The 19,247-nt window shown below is 37.8% G+C and overlaps 2 protein-coding genes and 1 non-coding gene across 3 annotated transcripts; 2 read left to right on the forward strand and 1 right to left on the reverse strand.

The window, feature by feature from the left end:
• Positions 1-264: 264 nt before the first annotated feature.
• On the forward strand, positions 265-371 carry LOC130471104 (small nucleolar RNA R71). Its single transcript, XR_008931779.1, has one exon. It is a non-coding gene; the product is annotated as a small nucleolar RNA R71 (small nucleolar RNA).
• Positions 372-8,768: 8,397 nt separating this feature from the next.
• On the reverse strand, positions 8,769-11,084 carry LOC110800900 (uncharacterized). Its single transcript, XM_022006226.2, has 3 exons — positions 9,389-11,084; positions 8,883-9,297; positions 8,769-8,796 (listed from the first exon to the last, which is right to left on the reverse strand). Exons 1-3 carry the CDS (start codon positions 11,082-11,084, stop codon positions 8,769-8,771), a joined length of 2,139 nt encoding a protein of 712 aa, XP_021861918.2.
• A 6,481-nt stretch (positions 11,085-17,565) lies between these two features.
• On the forward strand, positions 17,566-18,871 carry LOC110800899 (protein ALP1-like). The gene is made up of 2 exons (XM_022006225.2): positions 17,566-18,066; positions 18,164-18,871. Exons 1-2 carry the CDS (start codon positions 17,566-17,568, stop codon positions 18,869-18,871), a joined length of 1,209 nt encoding a protein of 402 aa, XP_021861917.2.
• Positions 18,872-19,247: the final 376 nt, after the last annotated feature.

Here is a 19,247-nt window from a genome sequence, read left to right on the forward strand (position 1 = left end):
TGCTTGCATATTATCAAACTTGTAATGTAAAGCAGTCAATTGGGCAGTTAGTTGTTCTATGGAATTTAGGTCATGATTACTGCCCTTGTTAGATAGGCCTCTAGGATTCTCATACTGGCATTGTGAATGACCATCTCCTCAATCACCTCCATAGCTCTAGTCACAGCAAGTTGCATGAATCTCCCACTAGCAGCAGAATCCAAAATTAGCCTAGATTCATTACCCAGACCATTGTAGAATTGTTGAATCAAGAACTACGGTTGTAGACCATGGTGTGGGCACTCTCTCTGCAAATCCTTGAACCTTTCCCAGACCTCGAACAAACTCTCATCTGCCTGTTGAGTAATAGCAATGATCTGGCTCCTCATACGAGCTGTCTTCTCAGGTGTGAAGTATTTCACATAGAATGCAAGGGCCAAAGACTCCCAGTTAGTAATTTTCATCGCCGCTCGATTCAACCCATTAATCCACAACTTTGCTTTTCCACTCAGAGAAAATGGGAAAAATATCTCCATAGTTTGTTCCGGAGTCACATTCTTCTACTTAATGGTAGAGAAATATTGGTTAAAGGACTGAATGTGAAGATTAGGGTCTTCACCTTTCTCCACACCGAACTGGTGCCTCTCAATCATATTTATCAATGCATGTAATAGAAGGCATGATTGCCTTAGGTAGCACAGACAGTATGGGCTTAGAATAGTCTGTAAGCCTCGGTTCAGTTGTTTCGTCAGCCATCTCTATCTATGAAACTGTATCTGTATCTGAAGGAAAAAGACCGCCAACAATATGATTAGAATCAGAGTTAGAGTAATTCCAACACTTTGCGATAAAATTTCTTCTTCTACAAAAGGTTCTTTCAAGCTTAGGATCGAACGAAGTAAGATTACTAGTACCTACGGTCCTGGGCATAGACAAAGAAACTACAAACGAGTGTGAGATCCAGTCTCAAGGAACGGGAGTTCTTTGAGAAGTAACAAACAATAATCTAGAACAAACAATTAATAACAGAAAATAAAACCGTTTCCCCGGCAACGGCGCCAAAATTTGACAGGCTAAAGTCGTATCGCCTAATCAAAAATAAACCTAAGTCCAATAACAAGATAGTAAGTGAAGTAGGGATCGAATCCACAGGGAAACATGCGTTCTTCCTATTATTAAATCTAAGGTCTAGACTACTGGGAACAAGATTATAGTTGGTTTGGATATTAAACTACGACGATAATAAAGCGAAAGAATTCAGATATTAAAAGGTCTAGGGCGTAGGTTCACCAATAAACAACAATCCAAGATGATAAACAATCAATAATAATCAATAAAGTAGTTAATTAGACTAGCATGCTCTCCCGAATCGATACTAATCATAGACTTAGAATTAACTCGCTGCGTATTAATTCCAATTCTACCTATTGAAACCAGCCTAAACATCAAATTGCATCTCTTGAATATTAACTTGATATTGCTAGATGAATACAATTAGACACGCGCAAATCTAATCGCAAAGTAAATGGAAACAATCAATAGGAATTAACAGCTAATACCAACAATCAACAACAATTAATCATCCCTGCATATTGGTTCATGGATTCCCAAAACCCTAGAATGGAACTACTCACACATGATTGAAATAACTAAGACAATATTAATCAATGAAAACATAATTAGAACAAAATAATAAAGCAAGGTAAGAAAAAATACCTAAGGAATTGAACAATGAATAATGAAAGCTTGAATTTTTGATTGAAAATAAAACTAAGTGTTTTGCAACAATTGAGAGAATAATCTAAGTAATAAGAATAAACTAAGTGTTTGAAACTAGAAATAAGATGTTTCAACAAAATTACTAAGGGCTATATTTATAGTCTTGCCCAAAACATAAAAAAACCGGAATAAAGTAAGCGAAAATGCGCTGGAGGTTGTCGTCCGATCGGGCGGATGAGAAAATCGAGCTGCTAAAAAAACAGGTCGATCGGGCGAAGTTCCGCCCGATCGGGCGGATGAGAAAATCCTCATATGGCCTGCAGGATGGGTGCCCGATGGGCACCAGCGAAGCCGCCCGATCGGCCGCATGTTGAAACTTGTAAATGGTCCCTTTTCTTGCCCGATTTTCTCCATTCGCCCTCCAGTCGTAGGGCGATTAGCAGAATGCACCGTTCTTCACTCATAGCACAAACTCTAACTCTCGGGGCTCAATCATAGGTATCCTAGGCTCCCAAGGGTCGACCGTGATCATCCCGAACCTACTCGGTAACCGTGTAGTGGCCTATATCATCATGAAACGAGCCTAAAAAGGCCAATTTCTCAATAAACCAAGCTGAAAACTCAAGGCACACTCATAACACAAATTAGTGCTAAAAATGGCCCCTAAGAGCTCATTTAACGCAGAAAAGTACTAAGGGACGGGGGTAAAAACTATATATAAAATACACATATCACTTGGGCCGCGCCCAAGCCAGCAAGCGATGTAGCGCTGTTGTGTTATGCTATGTGGCTAACACGCAGTAGGCAGCAAGGCCGTGGGCCATGTGCTGTTGTGTTGCTTTTCGCGCTGCTGCTACGCCCATGGGCATTGCGCTTACGCCCTATGGCTCGTGGGACGGGATCTCCTTGTATGCGTCCGATGGCCTTTCGGCCAATGCTTTATCGTATAGTACTTGGCGTTCCAACGTCGAACTATACGATTAATCGTCCGGCTCCGGCCGACGATATACACAATACGATATACAATTACGATCCAACGTCTCATCGTATATTTATGTTTTCCGAACTAATTTCTTGAAAAGCCATCAAATGAATTTCCGATTCATTCAATATGGAAATATATTTTATGTCATTGGTGTGACCTTGTAGGTTCAGTCAAGATTAAGATGTGAGCCTAATAAGGATTATAACTCACTGGTCTGAAACATTGCTCCAACTAGCTGTTCCGGTCACTTGATCCTATTGAATCAATTATTTCTCAATTAATCTGAACCTTGGTATTAGACTAATGGTCCTTAGGTGAAGGACACATTTCCTTCAGTCTCCCACATGTCTTTTAGACAAGTGTGCATTCGCATTCCTTTGTCGCTTAGTGTTACTTGCTGAACATAAGGTTAGATCCAAGCCATCCTTATTAGGTCTAGAAGCGTTTCTCGGATTACTGAGTTCAACTATTAAACTTTTACATAAGGTTAACCCTTAACCATTATGAGCACGGCCATGCATTTCACAGTATCTAACTCTCCGAGAGGCCTTGTTACACAATAACACCATATCCTATCAAAGATAAGAGGGAAATCCAATCTTGTAATCTATGAAAGACTTACTTACATTCATAGTAAGCCTGAATACATTTTTTATAATCTCCTTTTACAGTGCGACGTTTAACGAACATCAAAACGAACTAATCTTCAAACAAGAAATCAAAACCACTTTCCCAAAAAAGTGTATATGTTTTATTTTATTTTTATTGTCTACCTTTTTTATAAACTATTTATGCATGAAAACAAATTTAGTTTATAAATTATGACAATAATAGATACGACGTAATATTATTCTAAATTGGTAATATTTTAGTCAAATCTCTATTAATAATGGAAAATATATCACTCAATATTTTAGTCGCACTATCATATTAGCATTTTAAATATATATATATTAGATGAATAAATTTAAACGAGTATTTTAAAAATGTTATAACTATGCCGTAGTTTGGGGATATTCAGTTAAATATTTTGGGAAAAAAATAATCAAAATCCTTGCGTGCACGGGTCTAGGCCCTGTTCGGCGGTAGAGTTTTAAGTAGCGGTTAGCGGTTGGACCTAGTCAAAACTCTATTCAAATAAAATAAGAGTGTTTGGTGAAGTAGCGATTAAAGTAGCGGTTAGCGGTGGAGGTAGCGTTTTACTAGATTTTGGCAAACGTGAGTAATTGTAGCGTTCTATCGCTAACGGTAGCGGTGTAGAAATTGAAGTAAACTCTCGCCAAATTTTCTTGCTTCCCTTTATGCTCTGCAGCTATCAGGGGTAGGCATGTCTTCTTTCCTTGGATTTTGTGTTTAGTCAGAATTTTTCTTGCTACTCCGTATCTTTTTGTTTTAATTTTGTTGAAGTTTGGCACTTTGGCAAATACACAAATATGATTTGATTACACTTGTGTCCGTGGATTTGTTTTTTTAAATTTTCTCATTTCATTTTGCTTACTCCGTATATTATAATACTCGTATAAACATATTGAACAAGTATTCCATTTGTCCCATAATACTCGCAACGATTTGACTTTTTGCAATATTCACATAATTCACTTTAACCCTATTTTATTTATAGTATATGAAAATAAGTGTTAACATATAATATATGATTAGCTTCATCTTAATATATATTTTCAAAATATTCATATTTTATAAGTTTTTATAATATATAATTGAAGATATTGATGGTCAAAGTTGTGTATTGGCAAGCGTGTCCCATCAAACCGTTGCGAGTATTCCGGGACGGAGGGAGTATGTTTTAACAAATTGTTTTTCTTTAACTTAGCTAAGTATATGTATTTTCTTTGTAGATACATGGGGTTTATTATTGGGGATTGTTATTCGACGCCCTGTTCCGTTAATAACGCCCTAATTTTTTACGTGAAAGTACGATTCTGCCCTTTAAAATCAAATTCACCCCCCCTCCCTCATCACCCTTCTCCTTCTCTGCTCTTTCCCTTCCTCCCTCTCCTCCTCCTGCCGGCAGCCTTAGATTTGCGCTGCCGCGTCTCAGCCCAACTCCGGTCGGGTTTGTTAACCCATATTTTCAACTCCCTCATCACCCCTCTCCTCCTGCTCTTTCCCTTCCTCCCTGTTTCTCTGTTATATTTGTCGAGCAAACCCGACCGGAACCATAGCCGCTGGAGCAACCCCTCTTGCACGCCCCTCTTGCACGCACCATAGCCGCCGGAGCAACCCCTGTTATTCCGCGACGCAAGTAGTGTGCGTGGGCTGCGCGACCCCCCTCTTGCGCGACCCCTGTTATTCCAACCCCTGTTTCGCTGCCCACGAAGCCTGTTTCGCCGCCCACGACGCTGGTTGTCGCCGGTGAGATTGTCAACGTCAATGGCTTCAAAGAGGAGACCCACATAGACGCCTTTGTCTCCTCCACAACCGCCGGCGTTAAAGGTAATTGAATTTTTTATATTTTTATTTTCATGGAGTTGGGTGGCGCACACCATTTGCGTGGCCAACCGTGTCAGCCGCGCACAGCCTGTGCGCCGGTGACATGGGGTTCGTGCAGATCTGGTGCACCACCCCTATGTCACCGGCGCACAGGCTGTGCGCGGTTGACAGGGTAGGCGACGCAAGTTGTGTGCGTGGGCGGGAATTCTGAGTTTTTGAAATTTGAATTTTTTTTTTTTAATTTATTATTGTTGTACTATATTACTGAATTATAATTTAATTTTTATAATTTTCGATTTTTTTATTATTTAATTATCTGTTTTAATTTAGATTATGCAATATAATATTTTAGTTAATTATTAATGTTAGGGAATTTATTATGTTAACGGAATTAATTATTAAAGTTAGGGAATATTTTTAATTGATGTTAGGGAATATTATTAATTGATAAATGTTAGTAAATATTATTAAATTATTATATACATCATAGTTTATATAAATAAAAATATAGTAAATAATATCAAAATGTATTATAAAATTATTAGCGTTTAAACGATATATAAATGTTAGTTTGGTAACAAGTATGTGTCACGCTAATAAAAATTTAAAAATGTAATCCAGGTCACGTTGGTATTAAGAATCAATAGTTGTTAACAAGCATATGTCATGTTAGAATATTTAGCAACACTAGAAATGAGTAACGTAATTTTGAATATTTTATTAGCAATATTTAGCACTTTATAAATGAGTAACGTAATTTTGAATCGATTTGAAAATATAATTGAATATTAATGGAGGAATTAATTTTTAATGAAAATCAACCTAATATATGTCACGTTTGAATAATAGCGACTTACGAAGACCAACGTCGAATTCGATGAGGATAATGTGGATGATGTGAATGATGTCGTTGTTGGTTCTGGAGTGAGGCATACGAGAAGTCGGTGTGTAAAATGCTTCGGTTAGGAGAGAGAGAGAGAGAGAGAGAGAGAGAGAGAGAGAGAGAGAGAGATGGTTTACCATTGGGTGAGGAGTATATTGAGGAGGACTTGGAGGACTTCACAACTGCTTTGGATAACGCCTTGCAATCCACCTCACCCCAGGCGTAGTTGAATAGCTCGCCACCTCAGTCTTCTCATGGGTCGAAGGTTTGCCATGACTATGACGTGGATTCTGAGGGCGATGAGGATGAGGGTTCTGAGGCCGATGAGGATGAGGGTTCTGAGGGCAATGAGGATGAGGGTTCTGGGGGCAATGAGGATGATGGTTCTAAGGGCGATGAGGAGCCAGTCATTCCACCTCGCGTCGTCGTGCGCGACTCTAATGCTCCTATTACTATTCATCGACGTAAAGGGAAGTTTATTCGTAACCCTGAGGGGAGTATGAGTACCACCGGACGTTGTCGTAGAGATAAGGGGACTAGAGATACATGGTTAGTTACTGGCTCGATGGGCGGAGGTCCTTCAGACGGTAGCGTTATTCCTAGCTACCCGGCTCACGTTGCGAGGTCCTTATGGGAAGCCACGTCCGATCGAGGTAAATTGCATTGCCAGAGTAGAGTAGTGGTATGTAAGCGGCTAATGAAGTGGTATCGTGGAATGAAAGAAGATCTGCGAGATAAGCTAGGTGAAAGTTCGTTAAGTCATTTGCCATTTTTGATGGCATCCCACATTGACGCTCCTTTGATTTCAGCTTTCGTGGAGAGGTGGCAACCAGAAACGAACACTTTTCACTTGCCATTTGGAGAGATGACGATCATGTTGCATGACGTTCAGGCGATACTTGGGATTCCTGTTGAGGGGAGTGTAGTGAGTTGTACCTACGACGACGCGAGTAGATCTCTTATGAGCCTTATTCTTGAGTTTCTTCAGGTGAGCGATGAGGCGACCCTTAAAGCAGGGAAAGCGCCTATATGGCAGCGCGGTTGTGTGAAGACTTCTACTATTATTGGCAATTTGGAGGGATTGGCTAGGGACCCAGATTGTGAGATGACTGGTTGGCTATTGACTGCTATTGGATGTTGTTTGTTTACCGATAAGAGTAGAAGTCGGGTTCGCTCGCAGATCTTACGTAATCTAGATCATTTGGTTCGTGTACCGAGCTACTCTTGGGGCTCAGCTTGCTTATCCTTTCTTTATCGCCAGCTGGGTATGGCTACACGATCAGAGTCACGAGGTATTGGAGGTTGTCTCACGCTTCTTCAGGCGTGGATATACGAGCATTTTCCATGCTTCCGACCACGATCAGTCAGGAAGGATATAGGACATAGTGATCCTCGTGCATTGAGATGGGTTTATGCTCCAGAGAGTAAGGATCAGACTAGGTTGGCATCGTTTCGTGCTCGATTAGACAAGCTCACACCAGAGCAGGTAATATAACAAACATAATTAATTGTTTTAAGTGCATATTGCTTATGTTTTATATTAGTTATAATATTTTGTTGATGTTGTCATTATTCGTAGGTTTTGTGGACGCCATTTGGCGCCAACCCCGCCGCACCTTGTCCGAGGACTACTTATATTGGGCCCATATGTTATCGTGACATTGGCGAAATGTACAACCCTGATCGGGTTACTCGGCAATTGGGTTATGTGCAGCGTGTTCCGCAGAAAGTCATTTTCTTTGGTAAAGCGTATCGGCCACCTAACTCGAGGAAGTATGAGGTGGAGTTTCATGACTTGACACATATAGACAAGTTGTGGAAACGTTTCGCAGCCGATGGTTATGCTGCCAGTTTGATTCTCGCGTCTCTGACTCCTGTTCCAGATGGTGTGCCTTACTTGTGCGAAGATGATTATGATACATGGTTTATGGGTCACTCTCATCCGTACATTTGTCCTGCTTTTGCTGCATTTCCACCGACTGTAGTTGTACCTGACCGCTCTCACACTGAATACGTAAGTCTATTTACTTTTATAATTGTATTTTTTAAACATTTGGTTGTCGTTAACATTTTCCTAAATTCATATTGCAGTGGATTGGGCGATATAACCAAGTCGTTCATGGACTTATTGAAGCTCATAATGATCCTCATCACCCGATGGTGATAGCCGCCCAGAAGTTATTGGATGATTGGAACTTTATTTTGCATTCTCAGTGACTGTAATAGCTTTTCATGAACTTCAGTTGCATTGGACTTTGTATTTCAATTTTTATTTGGGCTTTGTAATTCGTGTTTATTTGGACTTTGTAATTCGTGTTTATTTGGACTTTCTAATTCGTGTTTGTTTGGACGTTTAGAATGGAATTTGTAATTTAATTTGGGATGATTTTGTTTGTTTAGTTTATATTTGACTTTTATAAGTAATTTCGTTAACATCGCATTTCCAAATAACTAAATCAAAGTAACTACGTCAAAGTCTTTTAATTAATACAAACTAAAATGAAGCACAACATAATTCAGTTAGTTTATTACAACATAAATAGTTAAATTACACTATGATCTACCCCTCCTAAAATTAAACTCATCTGAATATCGATCCCAAGCTTGTCTCCTAGTCTGATATCTTGATTCCCATTCAAGAACGCTGTAATCTGCCAATTCTCTCCAACGCGGTGGTATGGGTGGTAACGGAAAATCAGGAGTCAAATCCAGAAGAATATAGTGATTGGTATTTACAAATGCCAACACGATCTATTTGGTTGGCCTTGTGGATTCATACCTGTTTTGAATTTCAATCAAGCATGGAAAATTGATTAAACATATATATATGCATAATAATGTATGTATAATTAATTAGATTCGTACCTGTTTTCCAATGGAAGAATAGTGAAGTTAGGAAATAAACCACCACGATTGCCGATACTCAAGATGACAACGACCGCATTGAAGTGTGTGGCAAGAGGCCATAAGTCACATTCGGTAATCATCCAATGTTCCTCTCCACACCGTCCACCTCTCCAATTTATACGCCACGAGACATTAGCAATAGAATCAGGACGGTATATATGGCGGTATTGTTCAAGCTTTCCGATCTCTCCAACAAGCGTTGATCGAATCTCACCATATCGTTCTTGATCACCCAAGAAAAACTCTGCGGCACATCGGAATCCGCAGTTCCCGTCAGGGATTACATCACAGTATCCTCTAATATACTGCAACATGAATTGAGGTAACCACTCTTTGAAACCAGGTGGGATTAGATCAATGCTCATATAGCTTCCTAATGAAAAATAAAATATAACCAACATTAACGATTTAATATAAAACAAACTCTAACATATATATGTATATATATATAATTTGATAATTACCTAATGAAGACCTCGTTTGTTGGGTGCTCATTGACGACGACCCTTGATCACAACTCCGACGAGGACCCATATTACGCACATGTTCGACAAAACTGAGATTCCTTGTAGTGGAGTTTCTTTGTTTCCTTGGTCTCCCTCTCCTAGTTAAGTTGGGTTCCGGTTCCTCAAAACCCGCATTCTTGGGATGCAACTCATCGTGAACGATTCTCGAAATATCTCGAACAACTGCAATATCTCGAGCTAACACGTCATCGACAAGGGATCGGAATAGCTCAACGACTTGTGCGGACTCCTCCACAAACTCAGGAATGTCCGCCCCATCTCCGATCTCCAAGGTCCTCCAAAATCGATGGACAAGGTCAAGATACAAACCAACTCCACCTTGGACCGCCATATATATGTTGCAAGCACATGGGAGTCCATGAGTGGACAATTTAGCACAACCACACCTCTCAAAAACTTCGGTACTTAACTGTCGCATCCTCGTATGTTCTTCCAAAATAAGCTCCAAAGCATGATGGGACACATGACCAACAAGGTGTTGGTATAGATAACTCTTGAATAACGCACCATGTCGCCGCCTTGAACTCTCTAATCCATTTTTAATCTCTGTAACTTGGTTAATGATAGAAGCATGCACTTTTCTAAAAACAGTGTCCAATGACCCTTGCGAACTTCCAAGCCAACTCTTTACGACAGAGTGCTGACTCTCGACCCTACAAGTCGTTATGTTGCCAAAGTGAAGGACCTCATTCGTCCAAGCTAGAACAAACTTATGCCTATGATCAGTAAGCCATGTGTTGTTCATATAATCGATAACTCTCTGCCATCTTACATAGCGATCTTCCATGCTTGCAACTGCACGATCATATTCTTCCACAGTCGTCGCCTCCATGATTCTTTTCCAAACTCCGTTCTTGAACGCTCGATCAACGTCTTTGTTCTTGTTGCACAAAAATGATACGCGAGCCTCCACGTCGTTGTTGATATGCCAAGTACATAGCAAATGTCTGGAATTTGGAAAAACCTCGGCGACAGGTCTCATTAGACCACCCTCTTTGTCCGTCAATATTGCCGAGGGAATGACACCCTCCCCGAGGAGCAGCTTCAACTTCTGTAACACCCAACGGTAGCTCGCTGCAGTCTCGTCTTTCATAAATTCATAGGCGATTAGGAAATTCTGATTTGTCGGTGTCACACCAACAATCTCCAAGACAGGAAATTCATATCTGTTAGTCTTGTACGTCGAATCCATACCAATAACCAGTGGATATGTGCGTAACACCTCCACCATTGCAGGGTGAGCTAAGAATGCGCGGTTTATGACTTTACTCGTACGGTCACTGCAAGAGACCCAATTTATGTAGTCGTGCTCTCTGGCTAGATGCAACATCTGCTCAGCAACGTTTCTTCCTTCTGAACCTTCTCGTCTCATCTTTTCTTTGATGTTATAAATGTGCCTCATGTTGGGATGTTCATCTGGAAACTTGTTTTTAATGGCCACCATAATATTTTTTGGCTTTGCTTGTGCATCGTTCATCTCGCGAACAACTTCCTTTGCACCCTGACTAAGACCACTAACACCACGGTGACCCTCGGGATATACAATCAATGTGTGATTATGTGTGCCACGATCATGAAGCAACTCAATAACCCAATTATTTTCTTCTACTCGTTGTTCTTCACACTTAATCATAAACCGACAACCACATGCCTTACTCTTTGTGTTTGGTCGTTTTGCGGTCTCTGGATCCCTACAATTGTTTTCCCTCCTTCCCCGATCGCATTTCAAGTAGCGGTACTTACGACCATCTTTTTGCGTCGTTTTGTACGAGCTACGTACTTATCAATATGAACCCCGATCCGATAGCCACTTGCTTTGCCCAATTCGCTGCGTTTTCAAATCCATCGAATATTTCATTTGTTGCAAATAGATAACTATAATCAACACCGTCGCCACCATAATCCGGAAGTGGGGCCTATAATAAAACATAATTTAATAATTAAAATCACTAACATAATTTCTAAAATTCATAAAAATTAAATTAAAATATAATTTCCAAATAAAATAACAATTAAAATTACACATGTAATTTCTAAATTTTCCTAAATGAACATGTAATTCTAAATTAAATAACAATTAAATTAACATATAATTTTTAAAATAATGTTACTTTGCGCGTAATAACTAACATACTTTCTAAAATCACTAACATAATTTTCTAAATTAAATAAAAATTTAATTATCATATTATATTCTAACTTTGCGCATAATAACTAACATAATTTCTAAAATATATAAATTCTAAAATAAATAAATTCTAAAATTCCTAACATAATTTTCTAAACTAAATAAAAATTAAATTAATAAATTATAATATTAATTTTGCGCATAATAACTAACATAAATTCTAAAATAAATAAATTTTAAAATAACTATATAATTTCAATTTCTACAAATTTCTAAAATCACTAACATAATTTTCTTAAATAAATAATTATTAAATTAACTAATTATAATACTAATTCGAATAACTTTACATTAAAAAATAAAATTTTATTTAAACAAATTTGAATTTCAGATTTAGTTTTGGCGCACAAACATTGCATGAAGGACATGTAACTGGCGCACAAACATTGCATTGGTTCCATGAACCTGGCGCACGGAATTTGCACCAATTCCATGAACCTGGCGCACGGAATTTGCACCAATTCCATGAACCTGGCGCAAATTCTGTGCGCCAGTTCCATGGTAAGCCACGCACAGAATTTGCGCCAGGTTCATGGAACTGGTGCAAATAACGTGCGCCAGGTTCATGGAACCAATGCAAATGGTGTGCGCCAGAATTTAATAATAATAATAAAAAAAAACACCATTTTTACCTCCTCCATTGATGCTTACGAGCTTTCCGGGAGCCGATTTTCCGAGACAAATTTCACGACTATATACACCGCCGCAACTCCCACATGAATTATGAAGAAACAAACGTTTTCCGGAGTTTCAGTTTTCCGGCGAATAATGAAGAAACATGTATGAATTTCAGTTTTCCGGCGAATTATAAAAGGGGTAAAAAAAATACTCGCCGGAATTTCATTTTTCCGGCGACATTCCGGCAGCCAGTTGGTGGGGAAGGGGGGTTGAGAGAGAGGTGAGGGAAAGGTGAGGTGAGAAGGGTAAAAAAAAATGAAAGGGAGGGGTAAGTTTTTATAAGGGTATTTCTGTACTTTCACTATGAATAGTAGGGCGTTTTTAGCGTGGGCGGGCGTCGAATAGCGATACACTTATTATTAACTATATTTGTGATCTTGTATCGATCAAATGCTTTACTGAATTATACAAAGTAGAAGACACAATTAATTTTGACAAACATGCTAACATATATTTTTCATTTATGCATGATATTCGTTATTATAAGACAAAGTTGAATAAGGAAAAAAACTTAATTAATCAAATTGTTATTAATTTTCTAGGTAAATGTATGAGGTTGATTATGTTTTATAATTCCAACCGCTAGTTTTGCCAAACACTTATACTATCAACCGCTAGTTTGACAGCTAACCTCTACCCGCTACTGGCGACCACTACTCGCTACTTTAGCCGCTACCCGCTACTCAACCGCTAAAAGCTCCCCGCTACCGCTAGTTTTGCCGAACAGAGCCCTAATCTAGTTAAATTTATTGTACACCTTGTCAAGAACTTTTGTTTTAGTTTTCGATTCTGGGTAACTTAGGTCCCGTTCGGGGACGTTGTGGTTTATGGTTTTTCCGTTTTTTTCAATAAAAACAAAACAAAAACGTGTTCGCCTAATCAGTTGCATAAAACAAGTATCTCCGCTTTTCGCGAAAATAAAACAGAATAAAGAGAAACCAAAAAAAGTGGTTTTATTATTTCAGTTTTGGGTTTTCTGTATTCCGCGCCGCTACTTCATCTTCCTTGCTCTAAATCCTTCTCCTTCCAGAGTTCCAGGTATGGCTTCTTCTTCTTCTGCTATCTCTTTTGTGTCATTGTTCTTGCTTCAATTTCGCCCCCTCCCTTCGTCTTCTTTTTCTATCTCTTTTGTATTATTGTTTTTGTTTCAATTTCGCCCCCTACCTCTCTATTTCTCTCTCTGCCTTCTGCAATTAGTGAATCAAATTATTAAAGAATAAATATTTAAATTTCTTTGAGTATAGAAATTTTCTATTTATTACTCATATTATTGATTTTGGTGAATTAGTGTTTTTATGAGTTTTGATTTTTTATGTTGTTTTTTGAGATTATGATTTTCTATCTGATTGTGGGATTACTGATTGTATTGTAAAGTAGATACAGAGTGTTCTCTTAGTACACGATTTGATAATCTTTGAGTTTCTTTACTGATGTTTGAACAATTTCAATTTTGTTTCTTGTAATTTGGACTGTATCTCAAGATGGCCTCTTAATGCCTTTGTGATTGGAACATCTATGTTGAATTCAGGAGAATGACTTAGTACAATACATATTATCGAATTCTCCAAGTTCCAATGTTGTCCTTCACTCTTCTAGCTTATTATCGCAACTTAATACAATATGGAGTATTAAAACCTAGCTTATGATAGTATAATATATACTCTGCAATAGCATTAGCAACCAACAAAAAAGAACATTTGTATGATAAAAATGGCCACATACGTACATAGCCTAAATCATAATTGTTTTGGAGATTATGATCTTTCATAGTTCATGTTGGTAACATACTGCTTGTATGCTTCTGCTTGTATACTAACGATGTTGTATATAATGTGTCAAGGAATTGGTTCTAGTAATGATTATGACTTAATTTCTATTTAGTTTTTAGTCCAAATTAAATGACATTGATCATTTGTTTACCATTGTTTGGTAGATGTCGAATTTGAACAATGACATTAAGATTGAAGATGATCTTGTTGAGGTTGACTCTATCGGAGCGTTTGGGGTATGGAACGAAACCATTGAATCTTACTTGATAGGCTTAATAGAAGATGAAGTGAAAAAGGGAAATAGACCAACTACTACTCTTACCAAATTAACCCGCTTGGAAGCTTATAAAGGAGAAACTTAAAGAGAAGACAAAAAAAGAATATAGTCAAGATCAACTAAAGAACAAGTACAACCAATTAAGACAAAGATGGAAAGACTTTAGCAAACTGATAGAGGAGACAGGAATTGGATATAACTCTGTAACTTTTCAAGTTACTGCTGAGGATGCTATATGGAAAAAATTATATGAGGTATTTGCTTATAAAGTTTATAAAAGTTTTTTTATTTTAGGAAAGGGACAAATTATTCTAATGAGCCTCATTTCCCCTTTTATATGTCCTGTTATTGCAGAAACACAAGTCTGCTAAAACTATTAGAAGAAAAGGTTGTAAGCATTATGACAAATTATGCATAATTTTTGGTGATACAACGGCAACTGGTGTTAGTGAGGATGAAGCCCTTCTGATAGTGAGGATGAAGATGATACAGATGAAGATGTGGGTGACTCAGAAAAACAATGTGAAGAGGGTCCTAAAGCCAAGAAAGTCAAGTCTAGTGTTAACCCTAAGAAACTAAGGGAGAGAGTTAATACGGCAATGGCAGATGCATTGGTTGCTATGAGTGAAAACTCTAAGAAAAAACTTGAACTTCTTGAGAGAAAGATGAGTTCTACGCCTTCTAGTGCATTTATAAATGATAGTGGTGATGGTGCTCATTCAAAAGAGGATCATGATTTGCTTATGGAATGTGTAGATACATTGAGTACACTTGAGGGAATTGATGGAGCTTCTTTTGCAAAGGCAACAAAACTAATACATGATGATCCAACGTGGAGGAAAATATTTCTTCGTTTATCCAATGATAGGAAAAAAGATCTAGTGCTTAACATTTAATAATGTTGTCTTTAGTTTTTCTTTCATTTTTTTCAGTGTTTGTTGGGATTGTGTGTTTGATTGTCGAACTTAATTTTGTTACGGTTTTTTCATGAAATGCCCCTGAGGTTTCACGAAATTCACCAAATACCCCTGCGCGTTTCAAAATACATAGTATACCCCTATTTTTTTCATACTGTTCACCAAATACCCCTATTATGACTTTCCGTTAGTCCTCCGTTAAGTCATGTTTATAATTCACCAAATGCACATATTTATAAACTTTTTGCATAATATACACTTATTTGTAAACTTGCTTGAACCAAATACCCAATCTGCTTTTAAACTGCAAAATTTGAATCTAACGGCTAGTTTACATATCTAATTTTCTTCGCAATGAAGTAGAGCAGTTTGTAAAAAAATTCCAGCAATAAACATAGATTATATTCCATCAATAAACAGGGATATTACAAAGTTAAGCCTCCTGTAAATTAAGAAATTGAGTATTGTATTCTTCCAAGATCACTTTAGATACATGACATTGCTTAAAAAGCTTTACAAAAATCTTCTTTAGGTTCGTTAACAAGATAAGTAAGACTAATGTTGGTGATAATCCAAGAACTTCTAGGCCTGCTGTCATGAAGACTGCAGCTTCCTCGACTGCCAAATTGTCTCTAAGGACTTCGAAAGTGGAGGTGAATAATCTTAAGGATCAAAAGCTGAGAAGCCAAGCTTTTTTCAAGAATCAGATAATAGCTAAAAGCTAAACTAGTGTTTCCTAACGATGACAAGGGTGAGGAAAAAACATTGCATAGAAGGAGGACTACTTATCAACTACCCCAAATGAAGGCCTCTTGGATCAATCGCTTTGGTCGCCAGAGTCACTCAATTTATCCTCCCAAACAAATTCTCTCTCTTTAACTTCTCATGGGTGAGATTCGGAGTACACGGACAGTGTGGCTGAGGTCTCGGTGTCCAACTACAGTAGTTCTGGTGATTCAAAAGCAGCCGATAGCTTAAACAAGGGAAAAGAATTAACCCACGCCTCTTTGGCAAACCACCACCACCTCGCAAACCTGGCCATCGACTTAACCTCGGCCCTCCCAGAATTTCCCAAAGCTGAAATAACCGAAATCAGCATGGCAGTTTTAGGACTCAACCCATTCCCTGAACCACACCAAAAACCCACAATGCCCTATCAACATCCCCTGATTTCAAAAACCCTATAACTAAATCATTCAAAAGCTGAAAAGATCTCAGCCAAGTTACAAATACCACCAAAGAAATCACCTCACTGCCATCTTCAGTGGGACTCGTTGGACCAGAGTTCATCTCCTTCTCTTCCCTCGAATTCTGTACAACATATGAGACAATTGTGCCAGAATTCATCCACAATTTAAAAGGAAGAGATGAAACTGAAGAAGAACTGGTGAACGAGCCGCCTCACAATACCCTCATTCGTCCACAATTTGGGCACCGATAATGCCATATCATCCCCCAATAATCCCTCATCTTCGCGGAAATACTCATCGGACGATTGATCAGAAGCCGTCAAATTAGCAGCAGCCGAAACAGGCGGAGATAATAAGAGGCTGAATGAGAGTGTAGCAGCAGCTATGGTAACACCAATTGAAGATTTTTGAGGCGATTCTTGATGACTGGAATTGAAATTAGGGTTGTAATTGTTGGTGTAGTTGTTGGATACTCCGTCATTTTTTGTTGTTGCCTTGTTGGTGATGATAATGGTGGTGTTGCAGGGGTAGGGTGAAATGAGAGAACAAAGGCTCATCTTTGGAAAGTTAGGAAGAAGCGACGGTAGCAGGGGAAGGTGGTGACGACGGTGAGGAGTGGTTTTGGTTCAGTGGGAGGAGAGAGAGAGAGTGTTTTGGTGGGTTGGGTGGGATGAGAGAGAAAGTTTGGGTGGGTAAAGCTGTTGAGTGGGGATTTAAGTAAAGAATTGTACCAAACAACACATAAGGGTAAAATGGTAAATTGCAACTAACGGAGGACTAACGTCCGTTAAGTCTAGGGGTATATTATGAACAATATGAGAAAATAGGGGTATACTATGTATTTTGAAACGCGCAGGGGTATTTGGTGAATTTCGTGAAACCTCAGGGGCATTTCATGAAAAAACCGATTTTGTTATTGTTTCTCAAGTAAGAGGTCTATTAAATTATTGAACTCGTGATGTGTGTATGGATTCTATTTTACACTTGGAATTTGGATATGAATAATTTTTGAGTGCCCACAACTTAAAATATTTTTTTATTGTTTGGTATGTATGTAATAGTTATAATTTGTACTTGTGAAGTTGCAGATATTTCATGGATTTGGTTGTAGAAGATTATTTATCCGATTCGGATGAGGAGGACTTTCAACAACTAATGGCAATCTACATTAACTTTCAAAAGAATAGATTGCTTCTAAAGAAACCACGTGTGCAAAGGATCTCAAAGTTAAAAGGACACCATTATGTTCTTGAGCTTCTGAATGGTCATCCAATGACTTGTTTTGATTTGCTTCGAATGACTCCAAAAATCTTTATCAACTTGTGTGAAGAGTTAAAAAAGGGGGAAAAGTTGAAAAACTCAAGGTTTATATCAATACAAGAACAAGTTGCAATGTTTCTTCTCATTATTTCTCATAATTCGAAGCAAAGATTTGTTGCAGATAGATTTCAACATTCTTTGGACACTGTTCATCGCCATTTTCGAAAAGTCTTATATGCTATCTGTTCGCTATCGAAGCATTTGATTGTTCCACCTTCATTTGAAGAAATCCCCCCGGAGATTAAAAATAATCCAAGATATTATCCAATATTCAAGGTAAATTATTTTCTTTCATTACTTTGTTTTTTTTTAATTATTGTAACCTTAAGATCTCACTTACATAATAGACAATTTATTGTAAATTTTTATACAGAATTGTGTAGGGGCTATTGATGGAACTCATGTATCAGCACGTGTGCCATTGGATCAACAAATTCCTTATCGTGGAAAAAAAACTAACCCTACCATGAACGTAATGTGTGCGTGTTCATTTGACATGAGATTCACATTTGTTATGGTTGGATGGGAGGGAACAGCAAATGATTCAAGAATTTTTTGGGAAACCATTACCAATAGAGAAGAAAGTAAGTTTCCCATGCCTCCCAAAAGAAAATATTATCTTGTTGACTCAGGGTATACAAACATGCCTGAATTTCTCACACCATATCGTGGAGAAAGATATCATTTGCGTGACTATAGAGGAGCAAGGAACCAACAAGGTCCCGAGGAGATATTCAATTATACACATTCTTCATTACGTAATGCTATTGAAAGATGTTTTGGTGTGTTGAAAGCTAGATTTCCCATCCTCAAAGATATGCCTCCTTATGATTTAAAAAGACAAAAATATATAATTTTGTCTTGTTGTGTTGTCCACAATTTCATCAAAATGTGCAAGGATGGAGATCCTTTATTCATCCATTATGTAGATGAAAATGTCGAGCTTGATGATGATGGTATTCCCACCACTGGATCTGAGGACCAAGTAACTCCTAGTGTTAGTCAGAGAGAACTTCGTCGAATGGCCAAGTTTAGAGATCGTTTGGCAAAAAAATTGTGGGAGAGACAAACTTCTCAATGAACGTCGTCTTTGAGAACATTAATGTATTTCGTATTATCATTTGTTTGATATTGGACTTTAGATTTTTATTTTTACTTTTAAGCGTATATTTTGTTCAAACAGTATGGGATGAAGACCATTTAATTGATGCTATTATTATTATTATTATTATTATTATTTTGATAATAATTTATTGCTATTATTATCACTGTTAGTATTTATATTGTTAATAAAAAATATTGTTGTCTTATATATGTGTATTAATTAATAATAATAAAATAATAAAATGTAACAAAAAAAATAAAAAAAAAAATATAATGTCTCGTTGGTATATATTCAAGAGTTGAAACTAGAGTCTAAAAAATGCATAAGTAGATGATAAGGGTACCACTTTTGA

This window comes from Spinacia oleracea, chromosome 3 (genome assembly GCF_020520425.1).
Source record: "Spinacia oleracea cultivar Varoflay chromosome 3, BTI_SOV_V1, whole genome shotgun sequence".
Lineage (NCBI taxonomy): Eukaryota > Viridiplantae > Streptophyta > Magnoliopsida > Caryophyllales > Amaranthaceae > Spinacia > Spinacia oleracea.